Source organism: Helianthus annuus, chromosome 6, assembly GCF_002127325.2.
Source record: "Helianthus annuus cultivar XRQ/B chromosome 6, HanXRQr2.0-SUNRISE, whole genome shotgun sequence".
Classification (NCBI taxonomy): Eukaryota; Viridiplantae; Streptophyta; class Magnoliopsida; order Asterales; family Asteraceae; genus Helianthus; species Helianthus annuus.
The window spans coordinates 108881541-108907447 of record NC_035438.2 but is presented as its reverse complement, the minus strand read 5'-3'; the positions used below and the strand labels follow the sequence as shown (position 1 = coordinate 108907447).

General features: G+C 39.6%; 1 protein-coding gene across 1 annotated transcript; it reads right to left on the bottom strand.

Moving 5' to 3' along the window:
• Positions 1–2632: 2632 nt before the first annotated feature.
• Positions 2633–6055, bottom strand: LOC110878168 (tubby-like F-box protein 1). Its single transcript, XM_022126430.2, has 6 exons — positions 5882–6055; positions 5636–5714; positions 5478–5565; positions 5162–5388; positions 3128–4598; positions 2633–2973 (listed from the first exon to the last, which is right to left on the bottom strand). The coding sequence occupies exons 2-5, from the start codon at positions 5693–5695 to the stop codon at positions 4485–4487; spliced, it is 489 nt and encodes a 162-aa protein (XP_021982122.1). The 5' UTR covers positions 5696–5714; positions 5882–6055; the 3' UTR covers positions 2633–2973; positions 3128–4484.
• Between the last annotated feature and the right edge of the window lie 19852 nt (positions 6056–25907).

The window sequence follows — 25907 nt, the reverse complement described above, 5'->3', positions numbered from 1 at the left end:
ACGCCCCATTCCACACCTCCCTTTTTGCACCACGCCCCATTCTGATGCGTGCTTATGTGTGGTCCACGTGTCGCATACGCCCCATTTTCAAACCCCTTCACAACATATAGTTTTATAAATAAATAATTTAAATTTTCAAGCCCTTAAGTGTTCTAAGACCACACGGTGTGGGCGTGGAAACACAGCATTGTTGTCAGTCCACGCCCACAAAACCACCCTTTGCCCCGCGTTGTGAACGGCGTTGTGTTTGGGGCTTGAGGATTTCCACCAGCGTGGGGGCATATATGTGGGTGCGGTGGAGGCTCTTTATTGGTGGGTGTAGTTTAGGTTTGTTTTGATTGGTTGATGTTTATTTTGTTTTTAATTTTTTTTATTTTCTTCAACGCCACTTTGTCACCCCGTACTTTTTTTTCCATGCCACCATGCTGATGTGGTTGTCGGATTTGGGTTAAGTATATTCGTTTTTTAACCATATGCGAGAGGGCTAAATAAATATTATAAGATTGTATGTATATTTACGATCGATCATCAACTTTAGGGCCGCATTTTTGCTGGTATTAAAATTAAACACACAGTTAGTTATATACAACTTTATTAATTTTCATTAAAAACCATTTGTTTACTTTGAAATTCAAATTAGAAACCATGTGAATTATAAAGTGAGTCAACAATCTTAGAATTAAACTTTTAAACCCATTTTCCAATCTTATTCTTATATGAAAATTCTAAAACTATTTAACAATGTGATCCACAAACCCTTTGATAACCCCATCATTTACTGTTACAACTAAGTTAGCTTAAAAATATGACCTTAATTCAATCTTTATTATACCTCATCATTTACTGTTACAACTAAGTTAGCTTAAAAATATGTTAATTCAATCTTTATTATGATCACTATGGAAACACAGACTTCTTGGTGGGTAGTGATAAACTTTTAGGAAAAAACGAGGTTTTATTTTAGCAATATAGATTAGGTTATTGTCATCCGGTTTAATCCGTGCCTTTCGGTATATAGCCTATACGAATCAAGGAAGAGTTTATAGTGAAGCCGATTATCCGAGCAGGGATGATAACTATATCCGTAAGGGAAGACCGTCTCAAAGGATAATCAACGTGTAGGAGCGGTGGAAGGAGAGAGAATCGGAAGAGAAATGGGAGGCAATGTGGTGCCAACTGCCTTCAAGTCTCTCTCTAACTAACTTTTTGGGATTTGTGTGAAAATTCAAAAATCTCGCTCAAGATTTCAGGAATATTATGATTTAAAGAAATCCCGCTCAAGATTTCATGAATGTTTTGATTTAAAAGCATTTTCAACATCTTAAGCTTCAAATACTTGTACCATGTGCTTTCAAGACTTGTACATGTTGAAAAAGTGGCAAATGACCATTTATGTCCTTTGGATATGCTTATATATAGTACTAGTCGTTTACCCGCGCGATGCGGCGGGAAACATATCACTTAGGTTGGTGAGTTTAGGGCTATGTATGGGGCAGCGCCGATAATTTACAACTCAGAGCTCGTTTTCTGTTAGTTTATTAATACTCTAGGGGGTTCACCGTGCTTTGCGCGAGACACGCCGATTTCTAACAAAAATTTAAATAGAAACGTAAATGCAATGACACCTCTATTCAAAACGAAAATCATGATATTCAATTACCAACAAGTACACACAAACATCACGTAAAAGTCCCTTTCATACATTGTCTAAGTCAACTAATCAAATCAGCCACAATCACAAGAGCGAAAAGCCAACAATATATATTAACAAAATTGGGAAAATTACAAACTGGTTCGAATTTTGTTGCTTTATTTTGTTGGTGGTGAAAATTACAACTTTATCATCTAAAACTCAATTAAGAATCAAGCCCTTACCATTACACCCCTCATATCACATCACCTAAGTATCTTATTACAACATGAGTCCCTACTGGACCTATATTAACACATGTAACAATTGCCAAAGTTGAGATCAATAGGTTAAACTTATAAAGTCTAAAATCTTAGCTAGCTTTCAGCAATTGGAAACACTGCTAACTTGCTAAGTTAATTTCAAGGCTTGATTAGACAACGTGATGAAAGAAAAAGATTAGAAGACGGTGGGAGAGAAAAAGGATGAAGAATAAATACGATTAAAAGACTTAAGATTATGATTAAAAGACATAAAAATATGAATATTAACCATAAGACTATTTTTTTTATAGTTAGAACCACTTTCTATTTGTGTACTATACTCAAAAAAATAAAATTATAAATAAATACATAACAAAATGTGGTTTCTAGTAAATTGTGTTATACCCCACCAACACTGATAGCCACACGGTCAACTCACTAAGTCAAACATGATATTCGTATTCGAGGTCAAGTAATGGTGATGGGTTTGAGAATAGTTCGACACCTGTTAACCAACTCATCAAAATCGAGCCGTTAAAATAGCATAACCTGCCAATTTGCTGACAGACTCAACCCGGTCAGTTTTTTTTCTTGTTGACTGAAATCTTTGTCAACTGGATTGTGAATACACCTTAGCATATCTATTGTTGGCTGCAAAAGCCCCATTATCTCCACATTGAAAATTTTAGGAGAAAATATATAAAGAAAAAAAAAAAACAAAATTATATCCAATTTGTCATCAGCAATAACCAAAACAAAAGTTTATATCTTATATCTATCTATCTCCTAACCAAAATCGCCCAACGGGTCACCCGTATAAATTTGGACTAACAAAACTAAATTTTTTTTCCAAATGCCAGATTTTGTACCAAAACAGGAGAGATATCAGGTAGGACTGTTACTACCTTTCTCCAAATATATATAGAAACCAAAAAAATTGCATATTTGGCCCGTCATGCTGGGCCTGATAAAACTTAACTATCTATCATCAACCAGCCCTTAAGGCTTCTTGACGGTCTTGTATAGCATTGAGGTTCCTTGAAAAACCATTAGCTGGAAATTCTTCCTGTACTGCTTCAACTGTGACATAATTTCAAATGTGTAATCATGTTAGTGCCTTTGTACTATATAACAATATTTGCAAATCATATTCTCCGCGTGAGGCCATTTTAGTCATAACCACGTAAAATATAACAAGTATACAAGTATTAGAGAAACGATAAAGAGTGCATACCTCTACATCCGGCATCCTCTCAAACCCAAACTTCTTGATCCACATATTAGCTTCATCAGCAGTAGGAAGTGCGAGAATTTTTACATTCAATGAAGCTAGCGGTTCTTCAATACATGATAATTAGACAAGACCGACGAAAAGCAAGTAGAATAGGCAAAATGGGCAGAGTTCGGGTAACAGGTCAAAACAGGTCGGATTGGGTTATTGATCGGCTGTACGTCCCTTTCCTCTTGTACTGTCTGTACCTCAGTGTTGGCGTGGTTCCGCGCCCGCTGTAGGACCTTATAACCAGCTGAGTGTTTTCTAAGTTAAGTGTGGGTATGGTCATGCACGTGTTGGAACCATACCCCCCTTCAAAAACCTATATAGGTTTCGAGGCTAAAAAACATGTTTATCAAATATGTGCTTCATAGCATTTACTGCGTATTCTGTTTCAGCTTTCAGTTATCTTCACGGGGGTTGAGGACTGTTACAGATGTAAACGAACATACAAGAACATGATAGTAAGCCAAGATGAAAGAAAAACAGGTATAGGTGTCAAAATCGGAGGCTCGGATAGCTGGCCAAAACAGGCCAGATTGGGCTGTTTACCAACATATTTTTTCCTCTGCAGTGGCTTAGACTTGACTTCATTGGGTACAGTAGGTGGCAAATAAACAAATAAAAAAATGCAGAACTGTGGCAGACTGTCATTAATAAAAGCAACAACCTATGACCATCACAACTTACACATATATCAGTTTCAATGTCTTACATTTTTCAGGTCAAATGGTTTAACTAAAAAGAAAATGGATCAAAAGGGCCGAACAAATTAAAACCCATACAAACTGAACTCAAATTTTTAAAGACCTATTGAGTCATACTTTGCATATTTATAACTTTATAAAATGAAAAAAATTAATAAAAAGAAGAGTGTAAGTTGGCCCAACCCATTTCGGTCCATTTTGACCCATTACAGATCAGGATGGGTTAACATGAAATACTTTGTCCAGGACCTCTATTGTTATATAAATAAGAGTCAGAATGATTATTTAAATCACCAAACAGAATCATTTTGGCCGGTCTCGGGTTTGGTTTTCTTTTTTTCAGAACCGTACGGTTCAGCCAAGAATTTGTTCATAGGCGTACTTAGATCCATAAGGTTAGCAGGATTATCTGTTCGACATTTAACCTTTGCATATTGGTAATGTTAAATTAATAACGAAGACTTGTATAATCTTTTATAATAGTAGATAGTGTTTGGGTGTGCTTAAACCTGTTTGAAGTTGTAATAATCAGATAATAAACCGTTATAAATACAATTATTTAAAGAACTCACATTAAAAAAAAGGAACATAAAGATAATAAGAGAGAAATCTCAAGAACTATTCAAATAAAATGAAACGCTGCCAAGACAAAGATAGAGATAATAACTCAAATTCGATGTATCCCTCTTAATGAAGCACTGAATCGTGGTATCCCGAGGCCCTGGCTGTAATGTAATTTAGTCAGGTTACTGAACGTTGATAATAACTTAAATATACGGGTGAGCTAGAAAAATCGAATAATCTAACCGTAAGTAAATAAACAAAAAAACCAGACAGAAATAACCAGGCTGATTGAGAAAAACCAGTGTTTCAGTTATGTGTATAAGTAACTGAACTAACCGAACATACATTAAAATCATCCTTTATATATATTTTTTATAAATAATATGTTATAGTTTTGTTATAATATTTATAAATAGCATATTAGTTGTCATGTATTCTCCTTTTAAATTAAAAACACTACTAATACTTTATTTTGCCCGAGATATAACTGGATTTACTAATTCAAGTCATCTTGAATCCACCTACACCTGCGTCTAGGGCAGACGATTAACTAATCCGTATTAAACCGAACTGTTTATAACCAAACTAATAAGGTATGAAGATATAAAAAGCAAAACCTCGTTATAGGTTCGGTTTTAACCCATAACCAAACCAGACCAAACCAAACCAAACCGACCCATGCATACCCCTATAGTCAAAACCATCTGACTAATTAACAATCTACCTGTTTCAAAGCGATCGGAAACGTAATCTTCCCTAAAGATTCAGTGGAATCAACGATTTCTTTGCACATTTCCCTCCATGATCTACACACTGCTGCACACGCAACAACATTTTTTCGCGCGGGCAATGTACTTTCACTTGCTTCTAATCTCTTTATCACATCAGTTAACAATTCAGACGGAAAGATTTGCCCAACCGCTATGAGATTCAAAATACGGGTGATCGTGTCTGTCCAACTTATCAGATTACACAAACATTTTATAAATTTATCTAATACAAATGCTATAAAAAGATATGATGAACATAGCACAACACACCTGCCTTTAGTGCCTTTAGTGCTCGAACTACCCTCCTTATTGTGTGTAACCCATTTCCTAGGACGCTAATTGGAACAGAGAACAAGGCCTACCATCCTTCAAAATACATTTAAAATCATCACATTAAAACACATAGATATGTAAATACATGAACTCACCATCAACGTCATCTTCTTCATCATCGGTTCCGGAGCGTCGCAGCCACGTAGCTTCCTCATGCTTCCAAATCACTGAACCCTAGCAAAGAAGGTAACGAAAACTGACAATCAGTAAACAAACCTATCAGATCTGGGCTTGTAAAATTCTTGAATGTAGCATAAAAACTTAGATCTGCAAATAGATGGTTAAAATTGTCATTTCTAGTATTTGGCCATGGAAATTAGACGTTACAAATTACAAGTAACCTTAAATGTTCTTGATTTTCTTGCCATGTGTATATTGGAAATGAAATACACTGTGAGTTGTTTCTTTAGCAAACCCTGAACCCTACTTGGCCCTGGGAACTCATATTTGTCATCATCCTATATTCAAATAAAACGCATCAATTCAACTTAAAAAATACAAATAAATTATCACAAGCAGCTTTTTATTATACAACATTATAGAATCCTTATACGAAAAACATATTTACTACCTCAAATTACATGTTATTTCTGTCTCTCAGCTGATGCTTCCCAAAGGTTTTGTTTGTCTGATTTGGAACTCTTTTTGGACAAAGTCACCTATTTATTTAAAAAACAAAATCAATAGTCAAAAAACTTTAATTACCAAATCACAAACAGTTATGTGGGGAGAATGTAAATGAAGACCTTTTCATCAACCAAAAATGTGACAACCCGTGATTTACGGCTCTTAATTACATGATTAACAGGTAATTAACGCTATAATAATTAGTGTTTACAAAGCAAATTAATGTAATTAGGCATTTGGAATGCCCAGGAACGTTTATCCGACTTTACAGTGAGCGAACGGTGGTTTACAGAGAAGCTTGTGAAACGTTAAACGGTAACGGATTGAACCGTACAAAATACTGACGACACCGACAAATATGGATGTTACACGAAAATTTTTAAGCTTATGGAGTTTGACTGGCGATATCGGGTCCCGTAGGAATTACGGGCCACTTATACGTGAGATGGGCTTGTGGGCGTAAGGAGGTTTACTACTTAGATCATGTGAGTGGGTAGGCGGAAACTTGAGGCCATTAATCCTCATGGTAGGACCGAGGGACAGGAGCGGTAGATCTATCTGGGTGTAGCGAGCCCAGCCCCAGGCCAAACAGAACGGACCTCGGGGTGACTTTGTGCCCGACGCATAAATCCGCTAGGTTTGAGTCTTCCTACTTGCACTTCACACATATCAATGGCCTTGCAAACCATTGGTGATCTCTTTTTCCTTATTTGCTACATACCAGGGATTTTATACTTACAGAAACTTCTTGTTCATACAAATTAACTACCATGTTTTATACAAATACAAGGCTTTACAAATACATGGTTTTATGAACATAACGTGTTACAAACACAACATTTCCATATAACTTGGCAAGAAAATGATTTTTAAATTCATTTTCTCAATACTATTTCAAAAACCGGTTATTCAAAGATTTATTTCAAATCTTTCACAATACCAAAGATTTATTTCAAACCTTTCACAACTCAAAAGATTTATCTCAAATCTTTTACGAACAAACTATGAACTCGCTCAACTTTATGTTGACTTTTTCGCATGTTCTTTCTCAGGTTGCATTTCTAAGACCAGGCACGGTTGGAATAGGAGGACCATGAAGAGTCGAGTACTTAGTGGGCGTTCAGTTTCTAGAAAGACTTAGCTTATTTGCTTCCGCTGTGCAATGAAGATACCAGTCCAGTCACGCCAATGCTCTGATAATTTCGGGGTGTGACAGATTGGTATCAGAGCTATAGGTTACAGCGAATTAGGTTTCTGTTGCGACACCTAGGCTCTAACCTCACCTTTCCCCTTGGGGACTTAGATCATTGAGACGTTGAATACATACAGAACGCCTAGTACTCGACTATGGTCTCAAACCGTTGCCGGAAAAACAAGCAGTCAAAATATTGTTTTCAAACATACGCTATTATGGTGTTTCATACACGGTGCATAAAACAATTACATACAGTACACAACACTCTGAGAGTTTAGGAAACATGCATTTAAAACCTTCGGAAAAGGGAATTCAGTCTGAGAGGCTGGGAGGATAGTCTAGTGGGACTAGGAGATTCAGTCTGGGAGGCAGGAAGGATAGTCTAGTGGGACTAGGAGATTCAGTCTGAGAGGCTGAGAGGATAGTCTAGTGGGACTAGGAGATTCAGTCTAGGAGGCTGGAAGGATAGTCTAGTGGGACTAGGAGATTCAGTTTGAGAGGCTGGAAGGATAGTCTAGTGGGACTAGGAGATTCAGTCTGAGAGGCTGGAAGGATAGTCTAGTGGGACTAGGAGATTCAGTCTGAGAGGCTGGAATGATAGTCTAGTGGGACTAGGAGATTCAGTCTGGGAGGCTGGAAGGATAGTCTAGTGGGACTAGGAGATTCAGTCTGAGAGGCTGGGAGGATAGTCTAGTGGGACTAGGAAGTTCAGTCTGAGAGGCTGGGAGGATAGACTAGTGGGACTAGGGGAATTACTTGATTGCTTATTGGTGACTAACATGCGTATTTGATTATATGATCGATTATTTGTGCATGGGCATCACGTAGGAATCGCGAATATTAACTCGGGTACACACTATTATCCACATTGTCTATGATATTTTAACTCCCCGAGCAGGCAGCCTACGCATAACAAAACGCTAGCGCACGGGAATACATGGAACTCAATTTTTACGTCCACAGATGTCGGGGTACATCACCTTCTACATGGCACACGACGCTAGCGCACAGGTATACGTGGAACTTAAGCTTACATCAACAGAGGTTGAAGTACGTCACATACGACTATCGAGGCGAGGCCTTTGAAAAGACGCGATGGCGCAATTCAACGACGACGCTAGATTCCTGTCAGCAGGAGAACTAACGGCCAGGAAACGACAACTTGTCCCGCGATCCTGCAACGACACGAATCACTCCAAGGGAAAGACGTATGTCTCCACATCCCCCTATTTCGGTTAACGACGAATACGATATGTTCGACATTCCATGGTAATGTCACCTAACAATTGGTCGTCACACGAAACCCCAGGTAAAGTCCTCAAATTTCTATTATTGAAATTTCGAATTTCACGCTCACTGAGTAGATTTTCGTATCTCTACTCCTCTTAATGGTCATTGTATCACGATCGTTTCTTTACAAGTTACATACATGGTTTTTCGTTGTAACCATGCCAAAAGTTTTCTTGTCGATACATATGTTTATTGTCGGGTTGCGCTAAAACCAAGTTCAACTGTTTGAACTTGTCCATTACACATGTTCGATTCAAAACACCATATGATGTATTGAAAACATCATATTCAAATTCGTATTAACAAGCGTTTCATTTGTTCCGAGTCGAGGTAAACTTGTTTGGTATTCGACTCCATTAAATTGTCTGTTGATTTCGACACCATGTGATGGTGATTTTCATTAGTTTGAAGCTTGCGCTAAACTCGTTTACGCATCTCATACACGGATCTAAAAATTTATTGATTGTTTTCCAATTCACTTCGATTTATTATATCAAAACAGTCTTAACACAATCGTGTGATAAGACAAGGGTACACAAAATTCGTTTCATGTTCCGGTGTACCTTCTAACGGTCCTTTCAACATTGATCGAATGTTTTGCGATATTCATTGCTTCTTCATCTTCGATCGAGAACATTATTTCTTTGATGTTTCATTTTCAATTGAAAGTTCTATGATGTCATTTGAAACGAACTTTCAGATTCCCTTTACTGCGCATTCATTGGACTTCAAACACGGTGAATTTGTTTGATCACCGCTATTATTGGATTATTTAAATCACTACGACACCTTGTGGTGTCAGTACAAACTTGTAGCTTGGGCTAATGATGATCGATCGTTTCATGCAAAACACAGGTGATACTTGTTCGATCACCGGTATTATTGAATTATTTCATTCATTACGACACCTTGAGGCGTCGGTATAACTTGCAGCTTGTGCTGATCACGATCGAGCGTTTCATGCAAACCATTATATTTGAGATTGTTGATCCTAAGTTCATCCAGTGGATGTTATTGCTTCTAGAACTCGTTTACATGTTATAAACGTTCACATGGAATTCGATTGGTCGAAGATCCTGTTCATTGTTGGATCCTGTTAACTTAGTCACACGAGTGACTCTATCTATACATCTTGTTTCCCTTGACATCAACTCTTGAAACACAATTCTGAAGAGATAACATAATCTAAATTTCGAGGACGAAATTTCTGTAACAGGGGGAGAATGTGACAACCCGTGATTTACGGCTCTTAGTTACGTGATTAACAGGTAATTAACGCAATAATAATTAGTGTTTACAAAGCAAATTAATGTAATTAGGCATTTGGAATGCCCGGGAACGTTTATCCGACTTTACAGTGAGCGAACGGTGGTTTACAGAGAAGCTTGTGAAACGTTAAACGGTAACGGATTGAACCGTACAAAATACTGACGACACCGACAAATATGGATGTTACACGAAAATTTTTAAGCTTATGGAGTTTGACTGGCGATATCGGGTCCCGTAGGAATTACGGGCCACTTATACGTGAGATGGGCTTGTGGGCCCTGGGCCCAAGCCCAAAGCACACAAGCCTAATCCTGCACATGACATATTAGATCTTACAAGATCACTACAAAATATTATGAAATCTTTACAAGATTTGAAAATCTTTGCAAATCTATAGTAAATCTATACAAAAGATCTTAGCTCCAAGGTTAAAACAATAGACCTGATTGTCATTTGAATACTCAAAAGGCAATAAAAACCTTAAACTCTATATAAAGGGTGTTGCACCCTATTTACTTACACACAAGAACAATACACACACAACTCCCATCTCCCTCCCTCGATCTAACATCAGAGAACAAATAAAAACACTTCCTACTCTCCTTTATCTCCTACATAAGAGAAGCCCTAATTCTCAAAACTCATATGACCACACCTTATCTCCTCAAAGATGCAACAGACACAAACCTCACCCTCTCATCTCTCTCGATTTCCTGTCCAGACAAACACACGGCCGGCTGCCGGTCGTGTTACCGGCGACGAGTCCCTCCGACGACACACACAATTGCAGACACTCAACCTCCACCGCTGATATACACGTACCCCCCCCTTCTGATGACGACCCGACGGTGGAGAACCGTCGGCATACGGCGGCGGTGGCGATGGATCTTCACGACGGCAAACAACCCCCCTTCTTCTCTCCCCTCCGCTGGTGTGCAACCGGGGACGATAACAACCACCACCACCGTCTGGTGGTGGTGCGACGGTGAAACAAGAGAGAGAGCTGAAGAGATGAGAGAGAAACGAGACGGAGGGAGAGAGATGTCGGAGAGAGAGAGACGGTGGCGCGTGGCGGCACGTGACGGCGTGGTGTGGCGGCAATCGGAGCTGCAGGACCAACGGGTTCTGGCCGGTAAACAGGCTTTAACCACCATTTTCTTTTGACCTGTTTTGGTTCAGTTTTAGTGATTCAAAGTTTGGTTCGGTCTATGTTTGACTCGGTTTTCAGGTTCGGGATTTAACGGATCAGATCTGTGCTCGACTCAGTTCGACTCGGTGAAATTTAGCGCGACTCAGTTCGACTTGGTGCATTTCGACTCGACTCGGTTCAACTCGATTTGACTCGGTCAAACCGAGTCAACTCGGGTCAATGGGTCAGACCTGGTGTGGTTCGGGTTCAGCTCGGAACGGGTCCGATGCGGTCAGATTTGTTGTGGCAGAAGCGGTTTGAGTTGACTCGGTCAACTCAGCGAGTCGACTCGGCCCAACTCAGTCAACGAGAGCTGACTCGGTCAACTCAGCTTTTCGACACAAGAGTTTTGGTAATGGTTTAAAGATGCGGTTTCGTTATGTTAAAATACTTTTATATAATTTTATATAATTTCGTGATAACGAGCTCGAACTGATTCATACTGATTATAGTTTGCATTTGCGGAAATATTTAGCAAAGTTGATATATTATAATTGAATCTTGAAAATATAACGACAACTTGGTTGTCCGTGGCGTCCAAAAACAGAGGAAACTCTGTCCGTTTTTCGAGAGAACCCGTAAAATAAAACGAGTTTTTATTATAAAACAAAACGCGTCTTGGTTGTAAAACGACGATTATTGTTATAAAGCGACTTTTATAAAACGAGATACAAATATAAAGTTTCTTTATCAACAACTTACAACCTACGAGAACAACGATACGAAGATTATTTTGACAACAAAAATAAATATAGTTATTATTATATTTATTTCAAACAAACTCGAATCTTTTATAAATAAATATAGTATATATATTTATTTCAAGCATCGCGTAACACGAAGCCGTTTCATCAAAATAAATATAGTTTATATTTATTCCAAATATCAAACGACACGACGATTGTTTTGCTAAATAAATATAGTTTATATATTTATTTGAAGTTATATACGACACGAATCCTTTTATAAAATAAATATAGTTTGTATATTTATTTCAAACTTCAAACAACGCGATGATACTTTCGCAGAATAAATATAACTTTTTACATTATTGAAAACGCCTAAACGGCATATACGTATATTTTTGGCAAATATACACAAGATGTGATATATATAATACAAATTATTATATATTAGTTGCATACGACCTCTCAAAAACGAGCTAACGAGTATAACTCCTTCGCTTCTTTTAAGTTGACAAATTACCGTCAAATCGTTCGATCAACGATTCGGTAGTGCTCGGTAACACGTAGATTTGTTACCACATTATTTAGAAACTTATTAGATATTCCATGTTAGGAATATTGTAGAATGCACGCTAGCAAGTCAAGTCTTGGAAGCGACATCACGAAGTCGTAATTAGCTAGCTTGCACAGGAATATTCAGGCGAGTTCATAACCCCCACTTTTACTGTTTTACATTTTTGTAAATGTTTTCGGGGTGGAAAGACATGCACGTTTTTCAGGACATACAAAGTTTTCGATAAACAAAGACTGTATATTTTTAGACAAAGTGTTGCAAGAACATACAAAGTTTTGAACAAACGCAAAACTAATCATATCACGAATGGATTTCGAGGAACTCAAATGATTTACGAAAGGTTTATACTAAACATACCGGTTTTTACAAAACAAATGCGTATTTTCGAAATGTGAATGATTTTTCGTAACTAGGGAGTCAGTCAGGGTGGCTGGGTAGGTTCAGCCAGGGTGGCTGGGGAGGTTCAGCCAGGGTGGCTGGGAAGGCTCAGTCAGGGTGGCTGGGGAGGCTCAGTCAGGGTGGCTGGGGTGGAATATATGTTACAGTAATTACGAGTACTTTATACATGGTATGGTTAGCGTAAGGAGGTTTACTACTTAGATCATGTGAGTGGGTAGGCGGAAACTTGAGGCCATTAATCCTCATGGTAGGACCGAGGGACAGGAGCGGTAGATCTATCTGGGTGTAGCGAGCCTAGCCCCAGGCCAAACAGAACGGACCTCGGGGTGACTTTGTGCCCGACGCATAAATCCGCTAGGTTTGAGTCTTCCTACTTGCACTTCACACATATCAATGGCCTTGCAAACCATTGGTGATCTCTTTTTCCTTATTTGCTACATACCAGGGATTTTATACTTACAGAAACTTCTTGTTCATACAAATTAACTACCATGTTTTATACAAATACAAGGCTTTACAAATACATGGTTTTATGAACATAACGTGTTACAAACACAACATTTCCATATAACTTGGCAAGAAAATGATTTTTAAATTCATTTTCTCAATACTATTTCAAAAACCGGTTATTCAAAGATTTATTTCAAATCTTTCACAATACCAAAGATTTATTTCAAACCTTTCACAACTCAAAAGATTTATCTCAAATCTTTTACGAACAAACTATGAACTCGCTCAACTTTATGTTGACTTTTTCGCATGTTCTTTCTCAGGTTGCATTTCTAAGACCAGGCACGGTTGGAATAGGAGGACCATGAAGAGTCGAGTACTTAGTGGGCGTTCAGTTTCTAGAAAGACTTAGCTTATTTGCTTCCGCTGTGCAATGAAGATACCAGTCCAGTCACGCCAATGCTCTGATAATTTCGGGGTGTGACAGATTGGTATCAGAGCTATAGGTTACAGCGAATTAGGTTTCTGTTGCGACACCTAGGCTCTAACCTCACCTTTCCCCTTGGGGACTTAGATCATTGAGACGTTGAATACATACAGAACGCCTAGTACTCGACTATGGTCTCAAACCGTTGCCGGAAAAACAAGCAGTCAAAATATTGTTTTCAAACATACGCTATTATGGTGTTTCATACACGGTGCATAAAACAATTACATACAGTACACAACACTCTGAGAGTTTAGGAAACATGCATTTAAAACCTTCGGAAAAGGGAATTCAGTCTGAGAGGCTGGGAGGATAGTCTAGTGGGACTAGGAGATTCAGTCTGGGAGGCAGGAAGGATAGTCTAGTGGGACTAGGAGATTCAGTCTGAGAGGCTGAGAGGATAGTCTAGTGGGACTAGGAGATTCAGTCTAGGAGGCTGGAAGGATAGTCTAGTGGGACTAGGAGATTCAGTTTGAGAGGCTGGAAGGATAGTCTAGTGGGACTAGGAGATTCAGTCTGAGAGGCTGGAAGGATAGTCTAGTGGGACTAGGAGATTCAGTCTGAGAGGCTGGAAGGATAGTCTAGTGGGACTAGGAGATTCAGTCTGGGAGGCTGGAAGGATAGTCTAGTGGGACTAGGAGATTCAGTCTGAGAGGCTGGGAGGATAGTCTAGTGGGACTAGGAAGTTCAGTCTGAGAGGCTGGGAGGATAGACTAGTCGGACTAGGGGAATTACTTGATTGCTTATTGGTGACTAACATGCGTATTTGATTATATGATCGATTATTTGTGCATGGGCATCACGTAGGAATCGCGAATATTAACTCGGGTACACACTATTATCCACATTGTCTATGATATTTTAACTCCCCGAGCAGGCAGCCTACGCATAACAAAACGCTAGCGCACGGGAATACATGGAACTCAATTTTTACGTCCACAGATGTCGGGGTACATCACCTTCTACATGGCACACGACGCTAGCGCACAGGTATACGTGGAACTTAAGCTTACATCAACAGAGGTTGAAGTACGTCACATACGACTATCGAGGCGAGGCCTTTGAAAAGACGCGATGGCGCAATTCAACGACGACGCTAGATTCCTGTCAGCAGGAGAACTAACGGCCAGGAAACGACAACTTGTCCCGCGATCCTGCAACGACACGAATCACTCCAAGGGAAAGACGTATGTCTCCACATCCCCCTATTTCGGTTAACGACGAATACGATATGTTCGACATTCCATGGTAATGTCACCTAACAATTGGTCGTCACACGAAACCCCAGGTAAAGTCCTCAAATTTCTATTATTGAAATTTCGAATTTCACGCTCACTGAGTAGATTTTCGTATCTCTACTCCTCTTAATGGTCATTGTATCACGATCGTTTCTTTACAAGTTACATACATGGTTTTTCGTTGTAACCATGCCAAAAGTTTTCTTGTCGATACATATGTTTATTGTCGGGTTGCGCTAAAACCAAGTTCAACTGTTTGAACTTGTCCATTACACATGTTCGATTCAAAACACCATATGATGTATTGAAAACATCATATTCAAATTCGTATTAACAAGCGTTTCATTTGTTCCGAGTCGAGGTAAACTTGTTTGGTATTCGACTCCATTAAATTGTCTGTTGATTTCGACACCATGTGATGGTGATTTTCATTAGTTTGAAGCTTGCGCTAAACTCGTTTACGCATCTCATACACGGATCTAAAAATTTATTGATTGTTTTCCAATTCACTTCGATTTATTATATCAAAATAGTCTTAACACAATCGTGTGATAAGACAAGGGTACACAAAATTCGTTTCATGTTCCGGTGTACCTTCTAACGGTCCTTTCAACATTGATCGAATGTTTTGCGATATTCATTGCTTCTTCATCTTCGATCGAGAACATTATTTCTTTGATGTTTCATTTTCAATTGAAAGTTCTATGATGTCATTTGAAACGAACTTTCAGATTCCCTTTACTGCGCATTCATTGGACTTCAAACACGGTGAATTTGTTTGATCACCGCTATTATTGGATTATTTAAATCACTACGACACCTTGTGGTGTCAGTACAAACTTGTAGCTTGGGCTAATGATGATCGATCGTTTCATGCAAAACACAGGTGATACTTGTTCGATCACCGGTATTATTGAATTATTTCATTCATTACGACACCTTGAGGCGTCGGTATAACTTGCAGCTTGTGCTGATCACGATCGAGCGTTTCATGCAAACCATTATATTTGAGATTGTTGATCCTAAGTTCATCCAGTGGATGTTATTGCTTCTAGAACTCGTTTACATGTTATAAACGTTCACATGGAATTCGATTGGTCGAAGATCCTGTTCATTGTTGGATCCTGTTAACTTAGTCACACGAGTGACTGTATCTATACATCTTGTTTCCCTTGACATCAACTCTTGAAACACAATTCTGAAGAGATAACATAATCTAAATTTCGAGGACGAAATTTCTGTAACAGGGGGAGAATGTGACAACCCGTGATTTACGGCTCTTAATTACGTGATTAACAGGTAATTAACGCAATAATAATTAGTGTTTACAAAGCAAATTAATGTAATTAGGCATTTGGAATGCCCGGGAACGTTTATCCGACTTTACAGTGAGCGAACGGTGGTTTACAGAGAAGCTTGTGAAACGTTAAACGGTAACGGATTGAACCGTACAAAATACTGACGACACCGACAAATATGGATGTTACACGAAAATTTTTAAGCTTATGGAGTTTGACTGGCGATATCGGGTCCCGTAGGAATTACGGGCCACTTATACGTGAGATGGGCTTGTGGGCCCTGGGCCCAAGCCCAAAGCACACAAGCCTAATCCTGCACATGACATATTAGATCTTACAAGATCACTACAAAATATTATGAAATCTTTACAAGATTTGAAAATCTTTGCAAATCTATAGTAAATCTATACAAAAGATCTTAGCTCCAAGGTTAAAACAATAGACCTGATTGTCATTTGAATACTCAAAAGGCAATAAAAACCTTAAACTCTATATAAAGGGTGTTGCACCCTATTTACTTACACACAAGAACAATACACACACAACTCCCATCTCCCTCCCTCGATCTAACATCAGAGAACAAATAAAAACACTTCCTACTCTCCTTTATCTCCTACATAAGAGAAGCCCTAATTCTCAAAACTCATATGACCACACCTTATCTCCTCAAAGATGCAACAGACACAAACCTCACCCTCTCATCTCTCTCGATTTCCTGTCCAGACAAACACACGGCCGGCTGCCGGTCGTGTTACCGGCGACGAGTCCCTCCGACGACACACACAATTGCAGACACTCAACCTCCACCGCTGATATACACGTACCCCCCCCTTCTGATGACGACCCGACGGTGGAGAACCGTCGGCATACGGCGGCGGTGGCGATGGATCTTCACGACGGCAAACAACCCCCCTTCTTCTCTCCCCTCCGCTGGTGTGCAACCGGGGACGATAACAACCACCACCACCGTCTGGTGGTGGTGCGACGGTGAAACAAGAGAGAGAGCTGAAGAGATGAGAGAGAAACGAGACGGAGGGAGAGAGATGTCGGAGAGAGAGAGACGGTGGCGCGTGGCGGCACGTGACGGCGTGGTGTGGCGGCAATCGGAGCTGCAGGACCAACGGGTTCTGGCCGGTAAACAGGCTTTAACCACCATTTTCTTTTGACCTGTTTTGGTTCAGTTTTAGTGATTCAAAGTTTGGTTCGGTCTATGTTTGACTCGGTTTTCAGGTTCGGGATTTAACGGATCAGATCTGTGCTCGACTCAGTTCGACTCGGTGAAATTTAGCGCGACTCAGTTCGACTTGGTGCATTTCGACTCGACTCGGTTCAACTCGATTTGACTCGGTCAAACCGAGTCAACTCGGGTCAATGGGTCAGACCTGGTGTGGTTCGGGTTCAGCTCGGAACGGGTCCGATGCGGTCAGATTTGTTGTGGCAGAAGCGGTTTGAGTTGACTCGGTCAACTCAGCGAGTCGACTCGGCCCAACTCAGTCAACGAGAGCTGACTCGGTCAACTCAGCTTTTCGACACAAGAGTTTTGGTAATGGTTTAAAGATGCGGTTTCGTTATGTTAAAATACTTTTATATAATTTTATATAATTTCGTGATAACGAGCTCGAACTGATTCATACTGATTATAGTTTGCATTTGCGGAAATATTTAGCAAAGTTGATATATTATAATTGAATCTTGAAAATATAACGACAACTTGGTTGTCCGTGGCGTCCAAAAACAGAGGAAACTCTGTCCGTTTTTCGAGAGAACCCGTAAAATAAAACGAGTTTTTATTATAAAACAAAACGCGTCTTGGTTGTAAAACGACGATTATTGTTATAAAGCGACTTTTATAAAACGAGATACAAATATAAAGTTTCTTTATCAACAACTTACAACCTACGAGAACAACGATACGAAGATTATTTTGACAACAAAAATAAATATAGTTATTATTATATTTATTTCAAACAAACTCGAATCTTTTATAAATAAATATAGTATATATATTTATTTCAAGCATCGCGTAACACGAAGCCGTTTCATCAAAATAAATATAGTTTATATTTATTCCAAATATCAAACGACACGACGATTGTTTTGCTAAATAAATATAGTTTATATATTTATTTGAAGTTATATACGACACGAATCCTTTTATAAAATAAATATAGTTTGTATATTTATTTCAAACTTCAAACAACGCGATGATACTTTCGCAGAATAAATATAACTTTTTACATTATTGAAAACGCCTAAACGGCATATACGTATATTTTTGGCAAATATACACAAGATGTGATATATATAATACAAATTATTATATATTAGTTGCATACGACCTCTCAAAAACGAGCTAACGAGTATAACTCCTTCGCTTCTTTTAAGTTGACAAATTACCGTCAAATCGTTCGATCAACGATTCGGTAGTGCTCGGTAACACGTAGATTTGTTACCACATTATTTAGAAACTTATTAGATATTCCATGTTAGGAATATTGTAGAATGCACGCTAGCAAGTCAAGTCTTGGAAGCGACATCACGAAGTCGTAATTAGCTAGCTTGCACAGGAATATTCAGGCGAGTTCATAACCCCCACTTTTACTGTTTTACATTTTTGTAAATGTTTTCGGGGTGGAAAGACATGCACGTTTTTCAGGACATACAAAGTTTTCGATAAACAAAGACTGTATATTTTTAGACAAAGTTTTGCAAGAACATACAAAGTTTTGAACAAACGCAAAACTAATCATATCACGAATGGATTTCGAGGAACTCAAATGATTTACGAAAGGTTTATACTAAACATACCGGTTTTTACAAAACAAATGCGTATTTTTGAAATGTGAATGATTTTTCGTAACTAGGGAGTCAGTCAGGGTGGCTGGGTAGGTTCAGCCAGGGTGGCTGGGGAGGTTCAGCCTGGGTGGCTGGGAAGGCTCAGTCAGGGTGGCTGGGGAGGCTCAGTCAGGGTGGCTGGGGTGGAATATATGTTACAGTAATTACGAGTACTTTATACATGGTATGGTTAGCGTAAGGAGGTTTACTACTTAGATCATGTGAGTGGGTAGGCGGAAACTTGAGGCCATTAATCCTCATGGTAGGACCGAGGGACAGGAGCGGTAGATCTATCTGGGTGTAGCGAGCCCAGCCCCAGGCCAAACAGAACGGACCTCGGGGTGACTTTGTGCCCGACGCATAAATCCGCTAGGTTTGAGTCTTCCTACTTGCACTTCACACATATCAATGGCCTTGCAAACCATTGGTGATCTCTTTTTCCTTATTTGCTACATACCAGGGATTTTATACTTACGGAAACTTCTTGTTCATACAAATTAACTACCATGTTTTATACAAATACAAGGCTTTACAAATACATGGTTTTATGAACATAACGTGTTACAAACACAACATTTCCATATAACTTGGCAAGAAAATGATTTTTAAATTCATTTTCTCAATACTATTTCAAAAACCGGTTATTCAAAGATTTATTTCAAATCTTTCACAATACCAAAGATTCATTTCAAACCTTTCACAACTCAAAAGATTTATCTCAAATCTTTTACGAACAAACTATGAACTCGCTCAACTTTATGTTGACTTTTTCGCATGTTCTTTCTCAGGTTGCATTTCTAAGACCAGGCACAGTTGGAATAGGAGGACCATGAAGAGTCGAGTACTTAGTGGGCGTTCAGTTTCTAGAAAGACTTAGCTTATTTGCTTCCGCTGTGCAATGAAGATACCAGTCCAGTCACGCCAATGCTCTGATAATTTCGGGGTGTGACAAAAAAGCCTAATAAAACCCCAAAAATAGTGAATCGAGATGAAATGCAAGAAAACAAATAACGATATGAAAAGGCTGAAACATCAAACGCTACGTGCGAACAATTTTGAAGCCAAAATTTATGAAATCGGACTTACAAGCGAACCCTAATTTGATGGGAATCGCATCTGCAACTCCAACCACCGTCAGTCCGACCTTTCTTGCTCTCCTTCCAGTCTCTCTCTCTCTCTCTCTTTTGGCGTTCACACTCTAAACTCTCTTTTTGCTCTCTGCCTCTTCTTTTCTTTTCTGTCACCGGTGTTACTCCGGCCGCCATGTACGGCGGAGATGATGTATGAAAACTTGCTGAAATCTTCCCTTGAGAGAGAAAAGACTCAGATATGAGCTTAAAAATCAACAAAAACGTAAAAGGCTAACAAAAATCAACAAAAACGTAACAATGGATGCAACAAAAACTCAGAGCCATACCTTTATCTATTACCGGTTGGTGTCAGATCAAGCACTTGAACAACAATTTCAAGAACATCAGCGATTTTGAGTGAAGATGCCATAAACCCTAGATCTACAAAATCGCCTTGATAGAGAAATGGAGAGAGAAAAGGATGGGTTATTAGGTTGTTGTTGTCGTTGAGAGAAGATGCCATAAACCCTAGATCTTCAATCCATGGCATTTCATGTTTTTCTACTTTGATTTAAAGGTAATTGACAGAAAGAAGCAAATCTAGATCTGATGGAATTTGAGAGAGAGAAGGATGAGATGAGGAGCGTTTGAATTTTGAAAAGTGATTTTAGGTTAAAGTATGCCGCCTAAAAAGGGTATTATTGGAAAGATAAATATCCATATGCTTTAAAGACTTGTACATTATGCTTTAAGGGTGTTTTAAGGAAATTTCAATAACTTTTTTGGATATGCTTATTAATATAGTATAGATAGATAATAATTAACAAAAGCAAAATTCACTATATGTCACTTTCAACTTTTTCAACTTTTTTTTACAACCATTCAATGACCGTACTTACATAGTACTTTATGTCTGATAGGTCATTTTCATTAAAAAAAAAAACAGAAAACACAAATTAAATTTTGAATATCAGATTAACATTTTCCTTTACTCTACAAATAAAGAACAATCCTTTCCCTCTTTGTGTGAGTGTTTGGGATTCCTTATTTTGCACAAACTTTTAACTAATTGACTTGTTAGGCTACATGGTATAGTGACCATCCTTTCTTTGAGGATGATCCGCCACCTAGGCGCCACATCATAGTCCTTATGAGGATGGTCCATCCCACAAAAACAATAGAAATGGGAGGATGATCCTACCCCACTAGTTTATTATTATTTTTTTTAAATCTTCCATTTTTTTAACATTTAACAAATAAAATAGGAAAATACTTTCATTAATATTAAAAAAAACAATACATAAACTTAAAAAAAAACTTAAATAAACCCTAATAACTTAAAAAAAAACATAAACTTATAAAAATCATCCACTTTGATGCTTCTTCATGATATCATTTTGCAATTTTGTCAAAGTCGAGCGTTTCGGTTCGGGATAACTATCAACATCCATCGTTAATATTTCCCACTCCTTGAGCCGAACCTTATCATCGGACAATCGTAACTTTTCTCCCGCCACGCGTGACTTTTCTTCGATTGCCCGCTCCTTCGCCTTCACCTTTTGGGCCGTGACCTTGGTGTATGTTTTAAATTGTGTCATAAACTCCTCCATCTTCGGATCGACCTTTTGCTTTTCTTTCTTTGACGCCGTAACTATCAACATCCATTGTTAATATTTCCCACTCCTTGAGCCGAACCTTATCATCGGACAATCGTAACTTTTCTCCCGCCACGCGTGACTTTTCTTCGATTGCCCGCTCCTTCTCCTTCGCCTTTTGGGCCGTGACCTCGGTGTATGTTTTAAATTGCGTCATAAACTCCTCCATCTTCGGATCGACCTTTTGTTTTTCTTTCTTTGACGCCGCCTCCTTCTTTGATTTGTCCCGGCCCGCGGGACGTTCCGCTTCCTTTACGGCGTACTCTTCTTCATCGAACTCGGCATCGTCGTTTCAATTTATGTGACATCTCGCGTCCGATCCGCCGGCGCTATAACTACCGGACTCCGATGTCCTTTGCCGCTTTGCCATCTCCACCTTGTTAGGAATCGGCGTCCATTTTTGGGCCGTTCGCATAACTTCCCACGCCCGAACGTGTGCGAATGTGGTATGATGGTTCGTCTTGTAAACATCCAATGCCTTTTTGAACACATCCTCGTCGCTCATCCCACTACGACGTCCACTTGAATATATTTTATTATATTCTTCCGAAAACTTGTTGACGAACCCGCTCATTTTTCGCCACTTAAAAAAGTACGAGTTATTTTTACGTACCTTTAATGGGGTGTGTGGACGTGCCTATATAAGCCTTCGCTAAGGCTTCTTCCTCAAGTTGCGTCCATGGTTTCGGCTTCGGTTTGGACAGTTGGCTTTGCTCACCCGCAACTTGCTTGCCTTTTCTTCGTTTGTTTTTTTGCGGTTGGGTCTCGGGAACAACTTCAACAACATCTTCGTCGGGTTCAGTTCAAATGGGTTGCGTCGGGTTCGGTTCGGGTTGAATGGGTTGCACGGGTTGGATATTAAAAGGATTCCGCATCAGCAATTGTTGTATGACTTGACTTTGTTGCGTGTGCGCAAAAACATTCGGTGAGTTTTGGAAAGCGGCAAAAGCGTTGGAGGAAAATTGACCGAATTGGTGCGGTTCTAGCGTGGGATAGTATCCCGGCACCGAAAATACATTCGGGTTGTTTGGTGGGTTCAGGTTGTTGGGGTTGTTCGCCTGTTCGGGTTGTTGGGGACGTTCGGGTTGTTCGGGTTGAAGGGATCTATGGTAGAATAATATTTTATAAAAAGGGAAGAATGTTATAAAAAATGAGAGAGAGAGATGAGTTGTAGTGGATGAAAAAATGTGAAAAATGGTGTAAAAGTGGGGAATATATATAATTTTGGGTTGGATTTTGGTAAAAAAAGGGGAAATAGCCGTTTGTTTGTTTTTTGAAATTGGAAATTATTTATTTATTTTTTTATTTTCAAACGGTCAACAAGCATGGGAAGGGGTGAAAGATTTGTCATTTTGTGCTCCGTCTCCAACGGCTTGCATGCGACGGAGAGGACGAGGACGCTAGGGGGGTGGTGGGGGGGCACGGTGTTTGAACCGGCGCCGTTCCTGAACGGGTGGGGGAGGTTCCCCATACCGTCTTGTTAAAAGTTAATAAGTTAGAAAAGGAATGTTGAAAAGTATGAAATTGTAACTTATCAATTAATTCAAAACCCAAAAGTCTTCTGGAACAAATTTCCCATTAAACCCTCACATATGTGCTGCCTTCAATCCTCCAACTACCTATCTGCCGCCTTCATCAATCCTCATGATCATCCCAGCTTCAATTACTCCCCCATCTACCGTACATACCAGCTTCAATTAATCACCCCAATCTCTGCCGATCTGCCACACTGAAGACGACGTACAACTGGTTTGACGCCGGAGACAGAATCAAGGCTCATTCTACTCTCCATTCTTCCGTAAAACCCTAAAGATCATCATCATCATCTGCAAAAGGTAATAATGCTCGTTGCTGCTGTTGATGTTTTTTTATAAAAATTTCAATCATTGTTGCTGTTTCTAGTTGGTTTCTTCAACCTTCTTTTGCTGCCTGATTGTTACTTTTTTTGGTGTTTATGATCTGATCATATATCTTATCGTTGTATTATATACCTAATTGTATATCTACTGTTATACGAGTAGATAATCTAGTATTACTTTAATATGCTGTAGACTTGTTGTATATCTACTGTTGAAGTTTGAATTTCATATTTTCATAGGTGAAATGCTTTCATATATATATATATATATATTTGCATATGCACTTTGTTAGTATTGTGATGAGAGATTATCTATGCAAACAAAGTGTAGGTTGTACTACAAGGCAAGGTTTAAAAGAACGGAAACGAGTTTCGATGCGTTTTCCCTTCGCCTCACGAGGCGTAAGCCTCGAGGCGAAACAAGGCGTAAGGCCGGGGCGGTATTAATAAATAAATATAAAATTATATATTATAAAAATAATAATACTAACTAATTCCATCATCAGATTCATCAAAAACACACTTAAAAAAGACATGAAATGCTTGAAATTGACACAAAAAGTCAAAAACATCAAAAACAATTATCGAAATCCCCTGAGGCGCATCAGCCCCTCTGAGGCGCATATACATTAAAAACACCATGAGGCGCTCCTCAGACTCGTTTTTTGGCCGTTTTGCCCCGAGGCGCGCCTTGAGGCGCACGCCTCAAACGTTTTTTAAAACTATGCTACAAGGACACTAATAAAGAAACACGTAACTAATCTTAAGGATAATTAGTTTGGTTTATGTTTCTACCATAAGGGTTAATCTTCTTTGACTTCTTGAGCTCCTTAATGACTGATTATCCTGCAAAACAGAACACCGTTAGCTCGTTAAGAGGGGAATATGGGGGTTTCCCTCTTAACCAGGCTCCAACGTGAGAATAAGTAACTATCTCGAGGAGATTAAAGTGAGTAAAGAGTGAGAGTAGAGGGAATCGAATGAATTAACCTGTGAGTGAAGTGTTCTATTTATAGCCGGAGTGTTGTAGAGGATGTGGGCTAATGGGCCTTGGGCCGGAAAACGACAATGGAATGGATATGCCCTTTGTCTCACTGTTGTCGACCGTTAATGCCTTCTAGACGTTTCTCGGTGCTGGCGCACCGTGAGTGGAGCCACGTGGAGCCACGTGTCACTGTTGTCGGTCTCTGCCACTAGCCAGTTAGTGGAGATCATGGGGCAGGTGTCTCTGCCCCGTGATTGGTGCCACGTAGGCGTCCTTAAGTACTTTTTGTCTCCTGCTCGTCAGATGATCGTGGTGCACGATTGAGCAGAGTCTGGAGGATGCGGATTGGCTCTTTTCATCTGACACTTGTACCCTTTGTACTCTAAGTCGTCTTTACGTCGCGTCCCTGCGTGGCTCTTGCTGCACATGGAACTGGCCTGCGCAAGGTATGGGCGCTTGGAGGCTCGACTTCAGGATGCTAAGTTGTTGATTTGTCTCGTTTAGACCCCGCGCGGCGTTGGTGAGTGTTGCCCTACCCGCGCGAGGTTGAGATCGAGAATGTAATTGATTAAGGAGTATGGTCCGCCGCGCGGCTCGGAGGAAGATTTGCGCGGGTTTTTGGGACCATACCCCTTCAAGTCCCCCCCCAGTCTAGTGCTGCACCATGCGCAAAGTAAATGGTTGGAGCTCTGGACTTAGAAAAAAGAAGTTAAATGCTCTGATGGTGCTTGCTTGACCCTGGTTGATGGCACGCGTGTAATTGCTTGGATTACTACGGCGCGGCTACCAGGCTTGTTCTTTTGACACACTGCCCTTGGTTTTGAAACGCGCAAGGTTGTTTGATGAACTGCAGATGATGCGCGGCCCTAGTATCTTCTGTATGAAGTTTGTATTAATTGTAGGTGGGAGAATCCTCGAAATTTAAATTCTGTTGGGTTGGTGCCAAGGAAGTTGATGATTTGTAATTGCTGCGCTTTTGCGCCGTTTGAATATGATTTTTACGTTTTGCTTTCCATTTTTCGAGTTACAATTATTGCACTATTGCTAGAAACTTTGGTTAAGTTATCGCGAATAAACGTAAGTGTGGCTCTTGTGTGAACGTAATTGTTCGGTCTCGCGCTATGTTCGCGGAGAACCTTGGCGGTGTAACTCTATAGCTCGTAATTTTCTGAAGTGTTTTCGTGCTAATCAAAAGTGTCACACCCCCAAAATCCACCCGCGGAGTACCACCGCTTGGGAGCGTGACTGACCAGGATCAAGCC

Bases quoted from the DNA above. Each gene is read 5' to 3' on its own strand.
- LOC110878168 (XM_022126430.2), bottom strand. From the start codon at position 5,695: ATGAGGAAGCTACGTGGCTGCGACGCTCCGGAACCGATGATGAAGAAG. The intron at 5,566-5,635 runs GTGAGTTCATGT...GAAGGATGGTAG, and splicing joins TGAAGAAGATGACGTTGATG to GCCTTGTTCTCTGTTCCAAT. The intron at 4,599-5,161 runs GTAGATTGTTAA...ATTACATTACAG, and splicing joins TTCCGATCGCTTTGAAACAG to CCAGGGCCTCGGGATACCAC.